This window comes from Gymnoscopelus microlampas, assembly GCF_963454915.1.
Source record: "Gymnoscopelus microlampas genome assembly, chromosome: 11".
NCBI lineage: Eukaryota > Metazoa > Chordata > Actinopteri > Myctophiformes > Myctophidae > Gymnoscopelus > Gymnoscopelus microlampas.
In genome coordinates, this window is record NC_139948.1 from 26,079,372 (window position 1) to 26,099,202 (window position 19,831).

General features: G+C 41.1%; 1 protein-coding gene across 4 annotated transcripts; it reads right to left on the bottom strand.

The window, feature by feature from the left end:
* Window positions 1-93: 93 nt before the first annotated feature.
* Window positions 94-17,823, bottom strand: LOC311056158 (uncharacterized protein). 4 transcript variants are annotated; one of them, XM_084072583.1, is made up of 10 exons: window positions 17,705-17,823; window positions 17,077-17,253; window positions 15,795-15,966; window positions 15,517-15,684; window positions 6,206-6,298; window positions 5,774-5,907; window positions 5,602-5,646; window positions 2,518-2,566; window positions 2,060-2,335; window positions 94-1,839 (listed from the first exon to the last, which is right to left on the bottom strand). In XM_084072583.1, exons 2-10 carry the CDS (start codon window positions 17,230-17,232, stop codon window positions 1,598-1,600), a joined length of 1,335 nt encoding a protein of 444 aa, XP_083928709.1. In that variant the 5' UTR covers window positions 17,233-17,253; window positions 17,705-17,823; the 3' UTR covers window positions 94-1,597. The 4 variants fall into 4 exon arrangements, with proteins under 4 accessions (XP_083928709.1, XP_083928708.1, XP_083928711.1 ...); XM_084072582.1 differs by lacking the exon at window positions 17,705-17,823 and having other exon boundaries at window positions 17,077-17,381; XM_084072585.1 differs by lacking the exons at window positions 2,060-2,335; window positions 17,705-17,823 and having other exon boundaries at window positions 17,077-17,381.
* Window positions 17,824-19,831: the final 2,008 nt, after the last annotated feature.

The window sequence follows — 19,831 nt, forward strand, 5'->3', positions numbered from 1 at the left end:
CATATGTTTCACTCATATACTCTTACTGACTAGACATGTTTATACAGGAACATCAACATGCTCTGACACTATTTGTGCGGTAGGATTGATTGATTGATTGAATATATTTTATTTACATTTTTAGAAGTACAGCAGCAGTACAACGGGTTAAAAATAGCAAATGGATCAGACACAAAAAGCCAAAGGCTTGTTTGTTTTCATTCTACACTCAAAGAAACAACAGAGAACAGTGCAACAGACAGCAGTACAAAATACAAAATAAACAGTTTAAAACAAGTCATGATAGATAGCAGGTAGAAAATTGCTGTACTATGTATTCAAAAACAAAACAAAACATATAAATGTACAAACAAAACATACATGGCCAATAGATACATGCTTATTCTAATTAAAAAAATAAAACATTTACACTGCTTACTTTAAAAACAGATTTTGGTAACATATCATTTTTTTCTCCTCAAAATTGAACATTTTGTAAATGAGCTCTTCATAATTTCCCTTGAAGAGCAACACAAGAACATTGTCCATAATATAAGTTAACTGATAATAGGGTTGGGCGGTATCCAAACTTTACCGCCATACACGGATTGAATTTCACTATTTAAAAACAAATGTGGCAGGACATGGCTGTTTCACTGAAATGCAGTCAGAGGCTGCTACACAGTCTACCACCAGAAGGTGGCTGCATTTGTCTGTGAGAATGTCAAATGCCACTTTTAATAGACCCCATTATAATTTATAATAAACAGCAATATTAAACAAGAGATGTTTAGTCTACAGTTATTATTGCCACAACACAGTTAGGAACAAAGATGCAAGGAAGAGTTGTAAAGTGAGGAATGCAAAAATGGGAAAATAACTATTGAGAAGAACCTATAATATGCCCTGGATAGACCAGGAATAGATGTTGTAGTTTATTAGGATCTCCTTTAGCAGATGCCATATCATCATGCCAACTACTCTTCCTGTGGTCCGACACAGAAATCACACATTTTACAATGAACATAGTTACATAACATAAACACTGTGTCTGCGCGCTATGGACATTATAATCAAAGCGCTCCTCCGCTAATAAAATGCTTTCTGTGGACACAGTTCCTAAATCAAAGTCCTTTATAACTTGAGCACTGGGCCATAGGTCTGTCTGTGCTGCTGGATAAAGTAGGATATAATCTTTGAAGGGGCCTCACCGCTCGGGTTGCGCAGGAGTAAAGTACCTATGGGTCAGATGCAGGGCAAAGGCACTACGTCCTCCTGGTGGGGGCTCTTCACTGGCAGGTGAGGTAGTAGAGCCAACACAGAAATGTGTGGGGAGGAATTAATTGGCATACTGACTAAATTGTGAGAAAAAAGGTCTAGAAAATAATGTTATATACCTACATCCAGTAAGGATGTAGTGAGCTAAAACATAAGAAAGTGCAAGGTCGGCTAGTGGGTGATTCATAATCTATCTTATAATTACATTCATCATGACCTGAGGATGAGCGTGGGTGTCGTTGGGAGCCCATCCAGGTACAGAGGCCCCAATGGGTGGGGGTCTCTCTCCCTTCCAGACCCAACCTGAGCAGGAAGGGGTCGGGTGTGCTGTGGGGGGTTGTTATCCATAGTGCGGTGGACCATTTGGGGGCTTCACGTATGGCGCAATGATGTGCCGGCGGTTCCTCTTCTCTAGAGGCTTAACGTTTCTGCCTTGATATGTGAACAAGGTGCGAGGGGTCATCATGGTAGCTGGGTTCGGTCGGTCACTGCTTTCAACAGTAACATTGAAGACTCTCTTGTCACCAGTGTCATGGCTGCAACCTGGTTCCTCATCTCTACTTTGCTCTTGGTCTCCTTCACCTGCAGGTAGACAGATTTACTGTTTAGGAGAACTTCATCATGAGAAAACAAAACCTCACCACAACATTTACCATTGAAGGTGGCCCGGGAGAGTAATAAGATCTATAAAAACATGTAGGAGGTATGTTTTTTTTTCTTCTTTTCATCTCTTTAATTACATTATTATGATCATTAATATTATTATTAACAGCAGCAACAGTGGCAGTCTGCGATGCAGTACCTGAATTTGGAGGTGAATCGGAGGTGCTGGCTGGTGAAAGGTACTGCTGTTGCGGGTAACGGAGGGATGAGTTCGGCGGAATGTTGATGGCAGAAGCCCTGCCCGCTGCATGGCTGTATCTAGGCGGTGTTTGGACAGCTGGGGGTGTATCTGGCACCTCGTAAATATACCTGTACTCCAGCATATCAGGGTCTAATGATTCCTGGTATAACTCTGGTGAGCTTGGAGTTGGCCTTAAGTGGAGGTGTGGTCCTGCTCCTGAACTTCTGCTAGGAGCTCCATTTAAACCAGTAAAATATTTTGTTTTGTTATATTTTGTTATATAAGATAAGATATACTTTAATGACCAACCCCCACACCCCTCTCCTTACTCTCAACACAGGAATCATAGTATACCTCACAAAATAAATGATAATGTACAATAATGTACTCATCAGGTAAATAAAGACTTAACAAACCTCTGTCTGAATCTTCCGATTGATTGAGGGGAATCAGTGACTTCCTGGTCTAGCAATTAATGGAAAGAAAGGAAAAAAGTAATGAGTAAGGGGCAGGGTTAACATAACACAAAACAGGGATACAATACAGAGAAAATGTGTTTGCAAATAATATAATAATAATAATAATAATAACTAGAAAAAGTGCTCCTCGGAGCACAACTCTCCGCCAGAAGACTTGTGTTGGGAATGTTGGGAATGTTCTGTCTGTATAAGTGTCCTATCCGTCCTGTCTGTATAAGTGTCCTATCCCTCCTGTCTGTATAAGTGTCCTATCCGTCCTGTCTATGTAAGTGTCCTGTCTGTCCTGTCTGTGTAAGTGTCCTATCTGTCCTGTCTGTGTAAGTGTCCTATCCAATTGTTACAGTATCCGCCATTTCTCAGCCATTTCGTGATTGTTCCTGTCTTACCTCACTTTGAAAGAGGCACAGACTCTTTCAAAGTGACACACGTATTTATAGGCCGTTATACCGAACATAAGAGAACATTAGAACATGTTCTCTTATGTTCTAATTCTTACAAAAAATCCGTCCTGTCTGTATAAGTGTCCTATCCGTCCTGTCTGTATAAGTGTCCTATTCGTCCTGACCAATGTTTGCTTGGTTGACGGAAAGTGAAAACAAACTCTCTAGGCGGAAAAAGTGACTTGTGCTCCTCGGAGCTCCTCGGAGCACAAGTCTCCGCCAGCAGACTTGTTCTAATTCATATGTTCTAACTGTCCTATCCATCCTGTCTGTATAAGTGTCCGATCCGTCCTGTCTGTATAAGTGTCCTATCCGTCCTGTCGGTATAAGTGTCCTATCCGTCTTGTCTGTATAAGTGTCCTATCCGTCCTGTCTATGTAAGTGTCCTATCCCTCCTGTCTGTGTAAGTGTCCTATCTGTCCATTTCTCAGCCATGTCAACTCGAAATCATGCTCGCTGGTTTGGGCGCTTAGCTGTTAACTAAGCATTTGTAGGATCGAGGCCTTCCCATCTAGAGAGGCTTTAGCTTAATTAAAGTATCTGCTTTGCATGCAGGATTGTTGGAACTGTCTTACCTCACTTTGAAAGAGGCACAGACTCTTTCAAAGTGACGCATGTATTTTATAGGCCGCTATACGTCACTAGCCAATCGGATCACACTATTTCACCGTATTGTCACGTGTCACGTGAGGCTTGACCAATGTTAATCCCAGTTTCAGAAAGTGAAAACAAACTCTCCTGGCGGAGAGAATAATAATAATAACTAGAAAAAGTGCTCCTCGGAGCACAACTCTCCGCCAGAAGACTTGTGTTGGTTCGAAGGTCGCGAAGGTCGCTATCCCTCTTGTATATGTAAGTGTCCTATCCATCCTGTCTGGGTAAGTGTCCTCTTCCGTTCATTCTGTGTAAGTGTCCTATCCCTCCTGTCCTATCCGTCCTGTCTATGTAAGTGTCATATCCCTCCTGTCTATATAAGTGTCCTATCTGTCCTATCTGTCCAATAAGACAGATAGGAACAATTGGACCGCGACTACTTGACTACTTCCGGTTCGAAGGTCTGGGAGTGAGCTAGTGGCCGGATTTTCGGTATTGGAATCTGGCTTATCACAGTGACACATGTATTTATAGGTCGCTATCCCTCTTGTATATGTAAGTGTCCTATCCAACCTGTCTGGGTAAGTGTCCTCTTCCGTTCTGTCTGTGTGAGTGTCCTATCCCTCCTGTCTGTATAAGTGTCCTATGTCATATCCCTCCTGTCTATATAAATGGCCTATCTGTCCTATCTGCCATGCAGCCATTTCATGGTTCCCGTCTTACCTCACTCTGACAGTGGCGGAGACACTGTCAGAGTGATGCCATGTATATATAGGCCCGGTGGCGTCACTAGCCAATCAGATCACAGTATTTCACGTGTCACGTGAGGCTTGACCAATCGGTGTGTCATGTTTAGAAAGTGAAAACGCAGTGATAACAATACTCTCCTGGCGGAGAGTAATAATAACTAGAAAAAGTGCTCCTCGGAGCACAACTCTCCGCTGTTGGGAATGTTGGGAATGTTCTATCTGTATAAGTGTCCTATCCGTCCTGTCTGTATAAGTGTCCTATCCCTCCTGTCTGTATAAGTGTCCTATCCGTCCTGTCTATGTAAGTGTCCTATCCGTCCTGTCTGTGTAAGTGTCCTATCCGTCCTGTCTGTGTAAGTGTCCTATCCAATTGTTACAGTATCCGCCATTTCTCAACCATTTTGTGATTGTTCCTGTCTTACCTCACTCTTACCAGACTTGTGTTGGGAATGTTGGGAATGTTCTAATTCTTATGTTCTAACTGTCCTATCCATCCTGTCTGTATAAGTGTCCGATCCGTCCTGTCTGTATAAGTGTCCTATCCGTCTGTATAAGTGTCCTATCCGTCTTGTCTGTATAAGTGTCCTATCCGTCCTGTCTATGTAAGTGTCCTATCCCTCCTGTCTGTGTAAGTGTCCTATCCCTCCTGTCTGTATAAGTGTCCTATCCGTCCTGTCTGTATACTGTAAGTGTCCTATCCGTCCTGTCTGTATACTGTAAGTGTCCTATCCGTCCTGTCTGTGTAAGTGTCATATCCGTCCTGTCTATGTAAGTGTCCTATCCGTCCTGTCTGTGTAAGTGTTCTATCCGTCCTGTCTGTATAAGTGTCCTATCCGTCCTGTCTGTATAAGTGTCCTATCCGTCCTGTCTGTATAAGTGTCCTATCCGTCCTGTCTGTGTACTGTAAGTGTCCTATCCGTCTGTGTAAGTGTCATATCCCTCCTGTCTATATAAGTGTCCTATCTGTCCTATCTGCCAATTATGTATCAGCCATGCAGCCATTTCGTGATGGTTCCTGTCTTACCTCACTTTGACAGTGGCAAAGACACTGTCAAAGTGACGCCATGTATTTATACAGTATTTCACCGTATTGTCACGTGTCACGTGAGGCTTGACCAATCGGTGTGTCATATTTAGAAAGTGAAAACAATACTCTCCTGCGGAGAGTAATAATAATAATAATAATAATAATAATGATAATAATAATAATCTATTATCAGCAGAAATATTTTGTATACCTTTTTTGCACCTTTATTGTAGCCTGGACATGTCAGGTATCCACTCTGACACAGAATTCAGAACAAAACAAAACAAAACACAAAAGTTTTGTGAGGAGGTTAAATTTGCTGAGGTGAGAATTCTGACTATCATTTGCATTTAACCTATAATAAAATTCTGTTCATTCCACACCAGTAGGAGTTTGCTCAAGGTGGTGTTCTGGCATCGGATGCTAAACTTCCAGTTCCTGTAGGCCTTCCTCCCACCAAACTCCTCAAACTCAGTGGGAGTAAACCACTTGTTCTGCACAACAATGCACTTCTCGCCTAAGTTTAAACAGAAAAAATAAACAACAACAATATTGTAACTAATTTCTATTAGGTAGACATAACCACTTAATCACCACTTTTCATCAAATGTGAGATTGCATCAGATCTTAGTTTTCTGAAAGTCCTGTATATGGATGGTACTCGTCATATCAAACATTCACGATTGCTCATCCTCTTATCTTTGTTGAAATTGAGAATGTGTCAGACCTTGTATATAGAAGGAAACAGGAAAAGTGTATAGAAGGTCATAATATGAATGAATATTTGATATCAAATATTCAACACCATTGCTTACCTTTAGCCAGCTTGGCTCTATTCAGCATCCCCTTTTTGTCCCCACAGGTGACTGGGATCTGGACCTTCTTATCTCCCTTCTTCAGAGGTGAACCTGGACAATGAATGCAAGAGGGGTTTACATATTCTTGCGCTGGAAATGGACCCAGGCTTACACTTGATATTAAAAGGATATTTATTTACTTTAAAACATCTACTCGGAAGGACAGTATCAGTCACCAGAAACAAGGATTTGTATTTTCAATCTGGTTAAGATTGAGTTTTAAGTTACAATGGGTTTCTTGGAAGGGGGCGTGTCTGATAAAATGAATATTAAATATCTAAATATTAAATCAAGCAACTTAAAAACTGTAAGACCAGTAGCCTACACACGGTGAAAAGATTCTACATTCAAGTTCACAAATGCACAAGCATTTTAACTTATGCTATGTTTTCTTCCAGGCTGATACATTTGGAATGTATTACTTTCTTTGGAGTATATTCTTCATATCCATGTCTCAGCTATATCTGACCATGTGACTGTGACCACCCTTTTCTGGGTTCTTAGTAGCCAAGTAAAACCAAAGAAGGCCTATAGTATATGGGTGCAACAGTAAATCAATTCAATAAATTATAAAAAATACATAAAGTAGCAGATTTACAGGCTCACAACACGTCGGACCAGCTATTTTCGTATGTCTGCATGATACCGTTGTACGAAAATGTTTAAAATAAGGCTTGAGTGGTCAATCAGACTAATCAATTTAGTTGATCATTTAAAAATAAGAAAAAAACATTTTTTCACATTGATTTGTTGATATATTTAAAAATAAATAGACTACAAAATAAACATGCTGGCTTCACAATTATTCAATTTATCGCTAAGAAAATAATTGTTAGCTGCTTCCTCTGCTACAGAATATCATCCTATAATGGTATTATAGCAGTGAGTGTGTTATAGTGTAATAATACAGTAAATCATCCTATAATGGTATTATAGCAGTGAGTGTTCAAGGTTCAAGGTTCAAGGTCTTTATTAATGTCCCAAGAGGGCAATTACTTTAGGTTTTACAGCAAAGAGGTAGTGGTTTAAAACATACAAACAGTACAGGACAACAATAGACGTGAAACACCATAGCATAAACAGAGACCTGGGCGTGTCTAGTGCAAGTATAGAAAGACAATAAAAAAATAAAAATAAAGGCTACATCCAGAAAGTGCTACGATATAAAGTGCTGGCATAAAGTGCTTGTTCGTACACCATTGTCAAACAAATAAAAGCTACATCCAGAAAAGTGCTACGGTATAAAGTGCTGGCATAAAGTGCTTGTTCGTACACCATCATCATCGTCATCAACATCAACATATCATTATTTACCTGTTACTAGCTGCGTTGGCTGCACGAATCGAGGCAGGTACAAAAGAGTGCTTATATATGTTATTACTAACACCAGGGGCCCCCAGACGGCGGCCAGATGGCAACATCCTGTACTCTGCCTTGAGTGGATGGGCACTATCCTGCCGAATGGACCTGGTCTTCATAAGCAGCTGTCTATCGTAAAAAGGATTGAGGCTCTCCAACTGGATGCCAGTAATTTTTCACAATCCTTCTAAGAGAATTTTTGTCCTTAATGGCGAGGTTACCATACCAACAAATGATGGAGAAAGAGATGACAGAATGTACATAGGCACTGTAAAACAATTTCATCAGGTCTCTGTTGACATTAAATCTGGCTAATTTCCTTAGGCAGAAAAGGCGTTGCTGGCCCTTTTTACACAGCATCTCAGTGTTAGCGGCAAACTTCAATTTGCTATCGATAATCGTGCCCAGGTATTTATAACTGGGCACGATTTCCACTGGCTGGCCACAGATATCAGTGTTCTGGGTGGGATGGGGACCACGTCTGAAGTCAATACAGAGCACTTTTGTTTTTGAGATGTTCAATTCAAGGAACGCATCATTGCAGCAGGACAAGAAGTCCTCTGTGACCTGGCCATGCCCAACCTCGTCATTGTCGAGAAGGCTGACAATGACTGAGTCATCTGCGTATTTTATGATGAAACAGTTGTCGTGATTACTGCGACAGTCGTCCGTGTACAAAATAAACAAGAGAGCAGAAAGAACACAGCCCTGTCGCGAACCAGTGGAGGTGGACAGAGGGCTAGACACTGTCTCATTAACCTTTACACATTGGGATCTGTTGGTCAAGAAGTCAAGGATCCAGCCCACCAGACATGGGTCTACACTGAAGTTGTTCATTAATTTCTCAACCAGAACATGGGGCTGGATCGTATTGAACGCTGAGGAGAAATCAATGCATGCTTTTTACTGCCCTCAAGATGTGTATGAGAACTAGGTTGAGAAGAGTGGTAGTTGCGTCCTGGACGCCTCTGCCTTTCCTGTATGCAAACTGGAAAGGGTCAAGAAGGCTCTCAGTTTTGGCCACAAGCTCTGACTTGACTAGCTTCTCAAACTGTTTCATGACAAGGTAAGTAAGAGCCACTGGTCTGAAATCGTTGAGCATTTTAGGATTGCTGTTCTTGGCTACGGGTACAACAGTGGACCGTTTCCAAAGGGAGGGTACTCTCTGCTGACTAAGAGATAGTTTAAAAATAGAGTTAAAAATGGGACCTAATTGTTCGGCGCAGGTATTTAATAAGCGCCCACCGATGTGGTCCGGGCCTGAACTTTTACGGGGGTTGGACTTTTTGAAGCAGTTGATCACATCCTGCTCGTCAAAGAAAGATCGGGAGGGGGGGGGGGGCAGACAGAAGTCTGTTTCTGATCTCATAGTGATTTTCACTAAAGTCGTGGGTGTCGAATCTGACATAAAAATCATTGAGGCTCTGAGCCAGTTGCTGGTCACAGTTGTAATTGGCTAGTACAGTGGTCACCTATTGAGATACGCGCCTCATACGCGTCTCTGAAAGGTACCTACCATAACCCTCCATAACCTTAGGTTGTGAAAGGTTGGGGTGTGGCTATGCCTTGGGGGGGTGTTGTAAGTTTTTCATTTTTGTAATACAGTAGGTGGACAGTAGGTGGCAGAAGAGAGCAGAGGAAATCAATTACTCTAGGCTCTACTCTATTTGAAAATAGCTGATCTACAAGCTCACAATTTTCACAATGCTATTTTCAAACATTTTACACAACAGTGTATTTTCAAACATTTTACAGTGGTGTAAAATAACAAATTACATTTACTGAAGTACTGTACATAAGTAAAGATTTTAGGTATTTTTTACTTTACTAGATTATTTCCAATTGCCAGTACATTTCCTTCTACTCCACTATACATCTCAGAGGCAAATATTGTTCTTTTACTCCACTACAATTATTTGAAAACTTTAGTTGCTTGTTACTTTGTAGATTTTGATTATTACAAAACATACATTAACCACTTCAGCCTTATACAAACATTGGCTATTTAAAAATAGCGAAGTGACGCGTTGTGAGCTTGTAGATCTGCTATTTTCAAAGGATTTTTATATATTTTGATAACGTGTGAAACGGGACATTCTGCATGTATTTTTATGTGGTATTGCTACTTTTACTTTAAGTAAAATATCTGAGTACTTCTTCCACCACTGAAGAACAACAATTAAACAGAGGATAAGCCAGTGTTTTTCTCATTCTTTTTTTTCTCTCTCTCAGTCATAGGAGACAGCTCTCTTGCGAGAGAAATAAGCAAACGGGTCTATGAAAACAAGCCCAAAAGACATTGACTATAGGCCACATGAGCACATTAAACCTATATGCATCTCAAGATCTCAAATAAAAAGCAGCCCGCTTCTACCAATATTTACAAGCAACTTTACAGAAAAACAGGTTGCTTATAATAAGCAAACATGGCAACGCTGGTTGCGACCCCTTCCTTTCATTCAGTGAGATAGGATCATGGTTAACATTATGCTAGACAGTCAGTGGCTTTAAGCTTGGCTATTGTTGTCACAAAACAAGTTTGGCCACCTTCACACATAGGTAGGCTACTAATCTCTCAAGAACAGATTCTTCTCTACGTTTGAATCTGTAGGTAGCCGTGTTGACAACCCGTGCGCATTGGTTTCAAGTGGGCGTGCAATCAGATCAGGAAGCAGGCCACGCTTTACCCAATCAAATGTAGTCGGCGGGATTCACGTATCCGTCGACCCTTCCCCCCTCGAAACTAACCGAAACTAATTTAACAATAGCGTCCGCGGAGCAGACAAAACCACGGAAAGATATTCACATTTTAACTTGCTCTTTCATCATAGAAAGAAACAAGTGGGCTAATAACCAAAACGATCCATGTTCTCTGGGAGAAGTGGTGTTAGTGTTCCGTGTAGAAATATTGTTAGTGGGAATGAAAACATAGTCGCACCACCCGGAAGTGGAGCGGTGAAGGCAGACCAAAAAACCTGGTTTCCTTGCGCACGTGTGCTGCGTTTTCTTCCGCCCAGAGCTAAACTGAGATAGAACAAACAGCAGAGGTCGCTGTTTTTCATTTTCAGTTAGGTCTGGGTTCCCAAATTGGTAGGCTACAGTCAGCAGGGAGAGGGGGTTGGGGGAGAATTTAGCTTTTTTTAAATCATGTTCTCAGTGGTGGAAAAAATGCTCACATTTTTACTTAAGTAAAAGTATCAATGCTATAAGGATCATTCCTTTTAACAGGTCGTTCATGAAAGTCCTTGCGGTCTTGTTTCCAATGAGAACCTGTGAGTAATTAGGGGTTAAAAGTCTTGCTCAGGGACACATTTAATTTCATCGACACTTATGCTGGCCTGGAATCGAACCTGGGGCAACCAGGGCCTCTGGCTCCCTAGGCTGGCTCACTAACCACTCAGCTATGGCCGCCCCACGCAGAAATACCCATCTGACTCTCTTCTCTAGCTTTCTGTCGTTCAGCTGTCTTTCTGTGATGCAATTCTCTCTCTCTGCATTAGCTCAAGCCCCCCCTCTCTCTCTGTCTTCAGTACTAACTGGGCATCAACTGCCTTTTTAAGGTCAACCCTAAATGCAACAAATTCTCTCTGATGGGATGTTTGTAAGTCTGATGTATCTTTCTGATGCTTAAGTAAGAGTCCCGTTCCTTCATTAAAACTTTCATAACTTTTGATGAATGTTTAAGCAAAGCTGATTCAGAATGATTAAGCAAAAATGATTCAGAATCAGTTTTTCTTGTGAAATGTATCAATTGCAGTATTGATACATTTCATCAATCCCATATAGCCCTATATGCCCTATATGCTTAATAAACATATATGCTCTCAACAAATAAAAAGCAGCCTGCAATTACCAATATATTTACAAGCAACTTTATAGAAAAACAGGCCGCTTATAATAAGGATACCTCTCTCTCTCTCTCTCTCTCTCTCTCTCTGTTCGCCAAAAATAGACTAAAATGTTAGAAAATAGCGTTGCATCACGACTCGTTGTGAGCTTGTAGATCTTCTCTCTTTTTTTGTAGCCTCGGAAACCCATGCCTTTTTTTTTTTTCAAAAGAAAAAAAGCCTGGGAGAACCTTGCAGGAACGCTGGTCTTAGGACCTTGTTATCTCCTAACCGATCAGAGTGCTCCAAACCCAGGCGCTGGAATCCAGCGCCTGGGTTTGGCTCCGCCCTTCAAGACCATCGATTGGGCTCGTTCTTTCAGTCTACTTTTTTTGCCTATTTAATAGCCGCGCTGAAATTGCATCTGAACAAATAGCCTGGCTTGATAGAACTACCCCTCCCCCGCTCAAAGAAAGAGACACAATTTCAATTCAATTCAAAGGGCTTTATTGGCATGAGAAAACATACGTTTACATTGCCAAAGCAAAAAGCACAATACAACAATACAGCAATACAATCAAAACAAAATGTATATTTGAAAGTCAGAATCTTCAATAGGTCAATTTCTTTCCATGTACCAAGACCACTGGGTGCAGGTATAGTGCAGGAATATACACAATGATTAGTCTTTAGGGTGGTTGTGTTCCGTTCGATATCCTTCTCCTATCACAGCAACTCACGAATCTTGCTGCTGTGTTTGCACATTGTTGTACTTCGCCCAGCAGATATGGGAGTTTTTTGTCATTGGTCATGTTTTCAAAATCTCTGTGTGTGGTTGTAATCTGTGGGAAGTATGTGTCTCTGATGTCTTGGTACAATGGACAGACGGTTAGGAAGTGTAGCTCGGTTTCCACTTCCTTTTGTGTGCAGTGGGTGCATAGTCTGTCTTCTCTCGGGATACAGGTCTGCCTGTGACGACCTTTCTCGATCGCAAGACTGTGCTCACTGAGTCTGTACCTAGTCTGTACCTAGATTTTTCTTTGTTTTGGGTTGGTCACGGTGCTCAGGTATTCTGCCACTGCGTATTCTCTGTTTAGGGCCAGATAGCATTCTAGTTTACTCTGCTTTTGTGTTGCTTCTTTCCAAAGTGTCAGGTAGTTTTCCTTTTGCTGTTTTATAATTTTGTTTGGTCCGATGGGTTTTCTATCTCGTGGCTCTGTTTATGTTTGTGCCCGGAGTTCCATGGCCAGCTGGCTGAGGGGGCATCTCCTCAGAGACACACGCCACACGGTTTAGGTGCACACACAGAAAGCACAGAAAGTATGACTCCAGGATTGAAAAGGATTCAAAAGTGTTGAAAGTTGGAACTTACTCAAGTACAGTACTTGAGTAAATGTATTTAGTTACTTTACACGGCGAAACCCCAAGCGTCCCTAACTTCTTTAATCAGAAGCTTAGCTTGAAGGTGCAATGAGAAATTGTTTTTGAGGGTGCAGTTAAAACTAAGAATAAAATAAGTGGTCAAATAAAATGTGCATTTGCCAATGCCATTGAATTGTTGATTGTTTACTTATTATATTTATATAATAATTAATTTATTTATCCCCGTTCAGTAGCATTCGAGTTGACACAGTGAAACACTATACCACTTTCATTATTTGCATACTCGTAGAGAGTAGAGAGAGAGAGAGAGAGAGAGAGAGAGAGAGAGAGAGAGAGAGAGAGAGAGAGAGAGAGAGAGAGAGAGAGAGAGAGAGAGTGGGAGGGGGAGGGGGGGATTTTGGGAGCTGTGTGATCAACAAACACAACAGATCTTCAAGCTGCAATGCTCATGACTTGTAGATCTTATTATTACCTGATGAGAGACATCCCCCTCCTCCACCCCACCCCCTTCTCAACTCGCTTTGCGACTCGAGCCCCTCTCTCGCAGTGGTGTAAAGTAACTAAGTACATTTACTCAAGTACTGTAGGCCTACTTAAGTACAATTTTGAGGTAATTTTACTTTACTGGAGTATTTTTTATTTCAATACTTTTACTTCTACTCCACTACATCTCAGAGGCAAATATTGTAATTTTTACTCCACTATAATTATTTGAAAACTTTAGTTAGTAGCCAACTTTGTAGATGTTGGTTTTTTATCACAAAACACACTTCAGCCCTATATACATTTCGGCCATTTGAAAATAGCCGATCTACAAGCACACAATGCCTGGTGATGCGACGCATTGTGGAGTGATTGATGCAACTTCTTGATCTCTGAGATTAATTGTAGCCTAAACAAAGCAAGACACAAGACAACAGCCCCTGCCTCCTGAGTCCTGATCAAGAACTGTGGCTGTTTTAGATTGTTGGAAAAGCCACAATAGTTACTCATTAACCACTTCAGCCTTATATAAACGTTGTCTATTTTAAAAATAGCAGAACTAAGCTACATGTGTATACAGTAGTGTGTATATCTGTCTGTCTCTTATATGTCATCATGATTTGTGTGCATGGGGATCTCATCTTAAACAAGCTAAGTGCTTAATGAGCTATCCAGTTTAGTAGACCTTGTATTGCGAATTTGTACTTCCATGTACTGTTATGTACTGTCATGTACTGTTCTCATGTCTTACTAAATAAAGTACATCAATCAATCAATCAATGTTGTGACCTTGTAGATCTGCTCTTTTCAATTTACCATCCCAGGCAGAGCCTAGGTTATTTGCTCTAAGTTGGCTCTCGATTTTTTTCCTTGTATATCTTTTTACTAGTCCATACCTCTCTTTTAATTTATTTTGGTATGCTTCTCAGTTCTACTGTGTTTCCCTCTTTAAAGGCCTTGTTCTTCTTCTGCAGAAGAGATCTAAGGGATTTAGATACCCACAGTTTAGAGTTTGGGTACACTCTGATAGTTTTCTCAGGGATAACAGTATTCTCGCAATACAATGACCAGCTAACAACATCAGTCAGTTCATTGATGTCGGCAGAGGACTCAGAGAACATGTCTCAGTCTGTGTCTTCAAGGAGGCCCCGGAGGGTCTCACAGGCGTTGTTATCATTCCAGTCCTTAATGCGGATGTTCTGCACTTTACCAATTTTTTAGAGCAGTGCGGTAGACAGGGACAAGGTGCACACAGTTATGATCGGAGGCTCCCAGGGGCGGGAGGGGTACAGATTTGTATGCGTCTTTGACCTTACCAAAACACATGTCTAAGGTTTTGTTGGACCTAGTTGGACATTTTATGTATTGGTGGAAGTCTCTGAGAGTCTTTTTCAGGGACACATGGTTCATGTCGCCAAGAATGAGATTTGGTGCGTCAGGGGAGATTAATTTTAGTTTCTGTACAACCCTGAGAATTTGCTCACAGGCGCTAGCCTCATTAGCTTTTGGATGTATATAAACGACTGTAATAAATATCGGTGGGAACTCCCTCGGCAGATACGCTGGCCGCAGAGAGACAGAGAGCAATTCGACGTCAGGGGTACACAAACTCTCCCTAACAATGACAGATTTGACACTGCACCAACGCTCATTAACATACAAACATACCCCTCCACCACTTGACTTGCCCGTAACTGAGGCGTCCCGGTCCAAACGAAAGGGTGTTCCAAAGCCATCAATCTCCAGATCGGTGGCCAAGTCACGTTCGGATAGCCAAGATTCCGTGAAGGCTAGAATGCAGGAATTCTTGAAGTCATGGTTGCAGCGGATTAGAGCGTGCAGTTTGTCGGATTTATTCCTGAGGGACTGCACGTTGGAGAGGATGATGGAAGGCAGCTGTTTTCCCGTCCAACGGGCTCCGGAGGGGTCGCAGGGTGTCAGTAATTCTGCAGGGTTCGGCCGAATCAGGTCCGTGGGTGGTTCCTGAATGTTGCTCCTGCGAAGTAGCTGCTCTGTGGTGTATTGGGTTCGAGCTGGCCGATTGGGAGACAGTAGTGAGTGTCCCAGGTTCCATGTCAGCTACGCCGAAAGCAGAGCGAGTAAAGTGTGTACTCGCTCGAGTAGAGTGTGTTATAATGTAATAATACAGTAAATCATCCTAGAATGGTATTATAGCAGTGAGTGTGTTATAGTGTAATGGGCAAGGAGTGTATTTACTATTGATTGGATTCTTCCTCTTCCTCTGTCCGGGGGTGGATGGCGTAGATGCTCTTGGCTGTTCCTCCTCACCAGCTATACTTCCAGTTCTCTGCCTCTTCCTCTGCTTTTTCCCTTGTTTCTCCTCTTTTTCAACGTTCTCCGGTAGTTTGCGAAACTGGAAGGAGCCTGTGTACAGATGAGGTGATGATAAGTATGAAGCAAATAACATAATGTAGTACTATCATTATTATCATCATCATCAGTTTTCATAATCATCATGTGTAGACTGAACTGACCATCCATGAGGCTGTTCCGTAGCGTAATTAGTTTCGGGTAGTGGCTGAGGATGCTATCCTTAAATACACATTCCCAGAACAGTCGAATGCGCTGTGGTCCCTGTTGCTCCATCCCGTCCAGTTCGTCATATAGGCCAGTTTTCATGTTATTTCTCCTCATACGAATCAGCTTCTGCACACACAATACAGGAGAGCAGTATTGTATAAAATGATGATACATCACTAGTAAGGCCCTGATACCATCATCACAAACCATGGACTGTAATGGTCAGTGTTGCCATGTCTTCTTATTATAAGCAACTTTGGGCTTGTTTTTCTGTAAAGTGGCTCGTAAATTATTGGTAGTTGCAGGTCGAGGGTTTTTGGGCTTGTTTGTAAAATGTAGTTGCTTATTTGGGCTTGTTTCCTAATGTTGTTAAAACCAGTTAATTCAATGTCAAGGACCCCAAAATTAATGCATTTGTCCACGGACCCCCATCTAAAAAATATTTTATGCCAAAGACTCCCATACCAGATTTGTGTTATCAAAATATTTTGAAAAATATTCAAAATGTTTCCCTTTGTTTTCAAGATTTGTTTGAAAATAGCAGATCTACAAGTCGCATTGCGATGCATTGTGAGCTTGGAGATTAGCTATTTTCAAATAGCCCATGCAGATTTAAAGTGCTCATGTGGCCTATAGAGTATTGCAGTGGTGGTCATGTTGTGGTCCCACATATAAAAAAGCCCATTATTATTTCCCATAGAGATTTCCGAAAATATTTATATTTATATTAATTTTCTAATTCATATAAATAATAAATAAACTTCCCCCCCCCCCCTCTACACCAAACCTCTTTGCCAAAAATAGCCGATCTACAAGCTTGAGCTTGTAGATTGGTTTATTAGCCAGGGATCCTTTTAATGGTTAATTCAATTCAATTCAATTCAATTTTATTGAAGTGTCAAATCACAACAAGTTGTCTCAAGACACTTTACATGTAGATTACCAGTTAAACGGTTAACAGTTAAACAGTTAACCTGCCATGGCCATCTCTAATAAATAAATACAATGTAATGTCCAATCTGTATGGTAGAGTATGTTCATACAATATAACATATACTATATATATATAATTGGGGTGGTTGGTTATATAAAATAATTTATATAAATATTTATAAATATAGACTAGCCCAGTGGTTCTAATTCTCCGACCTACTACTGTATATGGGACAGACCCACAGGTTGCGAACCATTGTACTAAGACGGAAGCTGACATATGAACTACTGGATTCATGTCACCTTGTATTTATCTTCTCTTATCAGTTCTTGATCCCTGAGCATCATGATGAATGTCTGTGGTTCCTCCATGATAGATAATAAGATCTCTGTCTTGTTGCGTCGGAAGAATTCCTGTAGTTGTTTGTCGTGAAAATCCTCGAGAAAATGCAACGCCATTTGGAGACGTGGTGGAACTTTCTGTTTACAATTACAATATTAAAGGTAGGGTAAGTGATTTTCTTTGGTTAAAATAAGTGTTACATAGCTCTATATTCTGATAGTACTCATTGCTATAGTGTTTGTTCAGCAACAGGAGTCTCCTTGTCTCTCCACCTCTTAAAGGTAGGGTAAGTGATTTGCAATTATTCAAATACTTGCAAAATGGGATGTTCTGATTGCGCTCGTTGCTATAGTGTCCTGTCCATATAAGGAGTTTCCCATGTCTCTCCAGCTCTTTATTAAACAGAACACTTTCAGTTCTCTCTCCTGATTGGCTTAAAATGTGTCACCTGAAAATGTACTATATTCTGTTAACTAAAGAGCTGGAGAGACCCCTGTGACCGAACAAATGCTCTGTAGCAATGATTACTATAAGAATAGTACTTTAACCTTTTTAACAAAAAATAAAAAAATGTATCACTTACCCTACCTTTACGCAGATAATGCATTTTCAGTTCAGTTTCAACTGAAACGGGGGCGGGGGGTTCGGCACCAATTTCAGATTCTGCTTTGCCCAGTCAACATTAGCAGGCATGCTACACGGGTGGTTGGGCATGGGCAATGACCAGTTGGACTGGTTGGGCCACCACTTGGTGACTAATCAATTCCAAAGATCAGACTAACAATATGGAAACGCCCAGGCAAAACCTGTACATACACTTCATAAGAAACGCTATACAAATTAAATGCAAATTGCTAGGGCTATTCATTGTCCTCGCATAACAAAATAAAATAGTTATTGGAACATTAGCCTACATTTAGGGAGATTTGGCCTTTAGAAAAGAAAAGAAAATGTATTTGAGACAGAACAGAACACAGAATTATTTTATTTGTTTTGTAAAGCGACTTTGGGTACTAAGAAAAGTGCATATAAGTCTGATGTATTATTATTATTATCATTTTTGCTGGTGGTTCTGTTCTGTTCTGTTCTGTTTCCCTGGGAGGGATTTATTGAATGTCCCCTGCTTTATTCTGCAAGCTGCATGATGGGCAGGGGGCTTCTGAACAGAACCATACTGCTATAGACCAATTATTTGTTTACAAACATTGAGACTGGACGCACAGGTGACTGCTTCATGTAATCAATTCCCAACAGATCCCCAAACCTGCTGTTTTGGGGTGAGCTTGTTTCAGTTCATTCAACCTCCTCTGTGTGTAGACTAGTGGGGTGCGCCCTGGCGACACATATATATACTTCATCGCGCAACGGTATAGCGCACCGAGAACAGCTGACATACAAGCTCACAACCGCGTCACGGATGCGACCGCTGTGAGCTTGGAGATCTGCTATTCTCGGCCGTTCTCTGCGCGCGACACCTTCGCGGGACGGAGCATAAATTAGTCTTGACGGGCTGCAGCTGCTCGAGCCAAGCAGGTTCTTATGCCATGATCATAGAGCGCTCCCTCCGTTCCTATGACAGCCACTGGAGGTGGAGTTTTGAGGACAACTGCTTTGAATTGTTATTATTGTTTACACACAACAGAAACCAAGGATTATATATTTCAAGAGCGAGAGATCACAGTAAAAATCCTAAGCATTCTTCCTCCACACTGGGAGAAAAACAGCATCTGAAAGTGTGATGGGATGCATTTTTACACGTGAGACTGTGACCACTTTTACATTGCATCTTATGAGCGGTGGGGTTCTTTTGCTGCCGACCTGCGTGCGCATACTGTTTCGTATCAGTGTGACGTCGTCTGTTAAGGCGTCTATACAAAAATGTGTTGCAATGGGTAAACTGTTATGTTATCTTTGATGAGTGATCAGGCTTTTTAATTGATTTGCTGAATTCACAGAGAGAGAGACCTTGAGGATCATTCTGCTTGGGAAGAGTGGAGCAGGGAAGAGTTCAAGTGGGAACACCATACTGGGACGAGCGGTGTTAAAACAGACATGAAGCTCAAAAGAGTCACTATGCACTGTGAAAAATCCTCTGGAACCATCAACAACACACCTGTGGATGTGATCGACACACCAGGGTGTGGCAGTAGGCCTATTGGGCAGGGGTCATCAACATGTCCGTATACGGTCTGTGGCAAGACTTGTCTCTGCGGCCCATTTTATTTTATGTTATTTCTTTAAAAAAAAGAATATATATATATATAGTATTTTTTTTTCATGATGATAATGTAAAAACATACTAAATATTCACAATCTTGAATTCAAATTGGTTTGAATAATTTTGATGACTCATAAAGTGTCGGCGTGACATGCTCATTAATATGTTTTAGGAGATTTGTGGTATTGTACATGGTACTGTATATGATTGCATTAGGTGAGGACAAGACAGCTAGACGTAAAGTTTGATAATAGCTACCTTAATTCCCTGAAAATAGCTAAATGTGTGTGTTTAATCCTTTGTTGGAGAAACCTTAATTATTTAAAGACAATGATGGATTCATATGTGGTGTGACGTCAGACAATTAAACTGTAGGAAAAGATCAGAAACAGATTTGTGCAGAACTGGGAACTGAACAAGTAAAGCTTGTTGAAAAAGATTTTGACCGTTGAGAGAAAGTGTTTCAAAGTGTCCAAAAATAACAATATATAACACAC

Bases quoted from the DNA above. Each gene is read 5' to 3' on its own strand.
- LOC311056158 (XM_084072583.1), bottom strand. From the start codon at position 17,232: ATGGCGTTGCATTTTCTCGAGGATTTTCACGACAAACAACTACAGGAA. The intron at 15,967-17,076 runs GTGACATGAATC...TTGTGTGTGCAG, and splicing joins TAAGAGAAGATAAATACAAG to AAGCTGATTCGTATGAGGAG. The intron at 5,647-5,773 runs GTGTGGAATGAA...ATTCTGTGTCAG, and splicing joins CCTTGAGCAAACTCCTACTG to AGTGGATACCTGACATGTCC.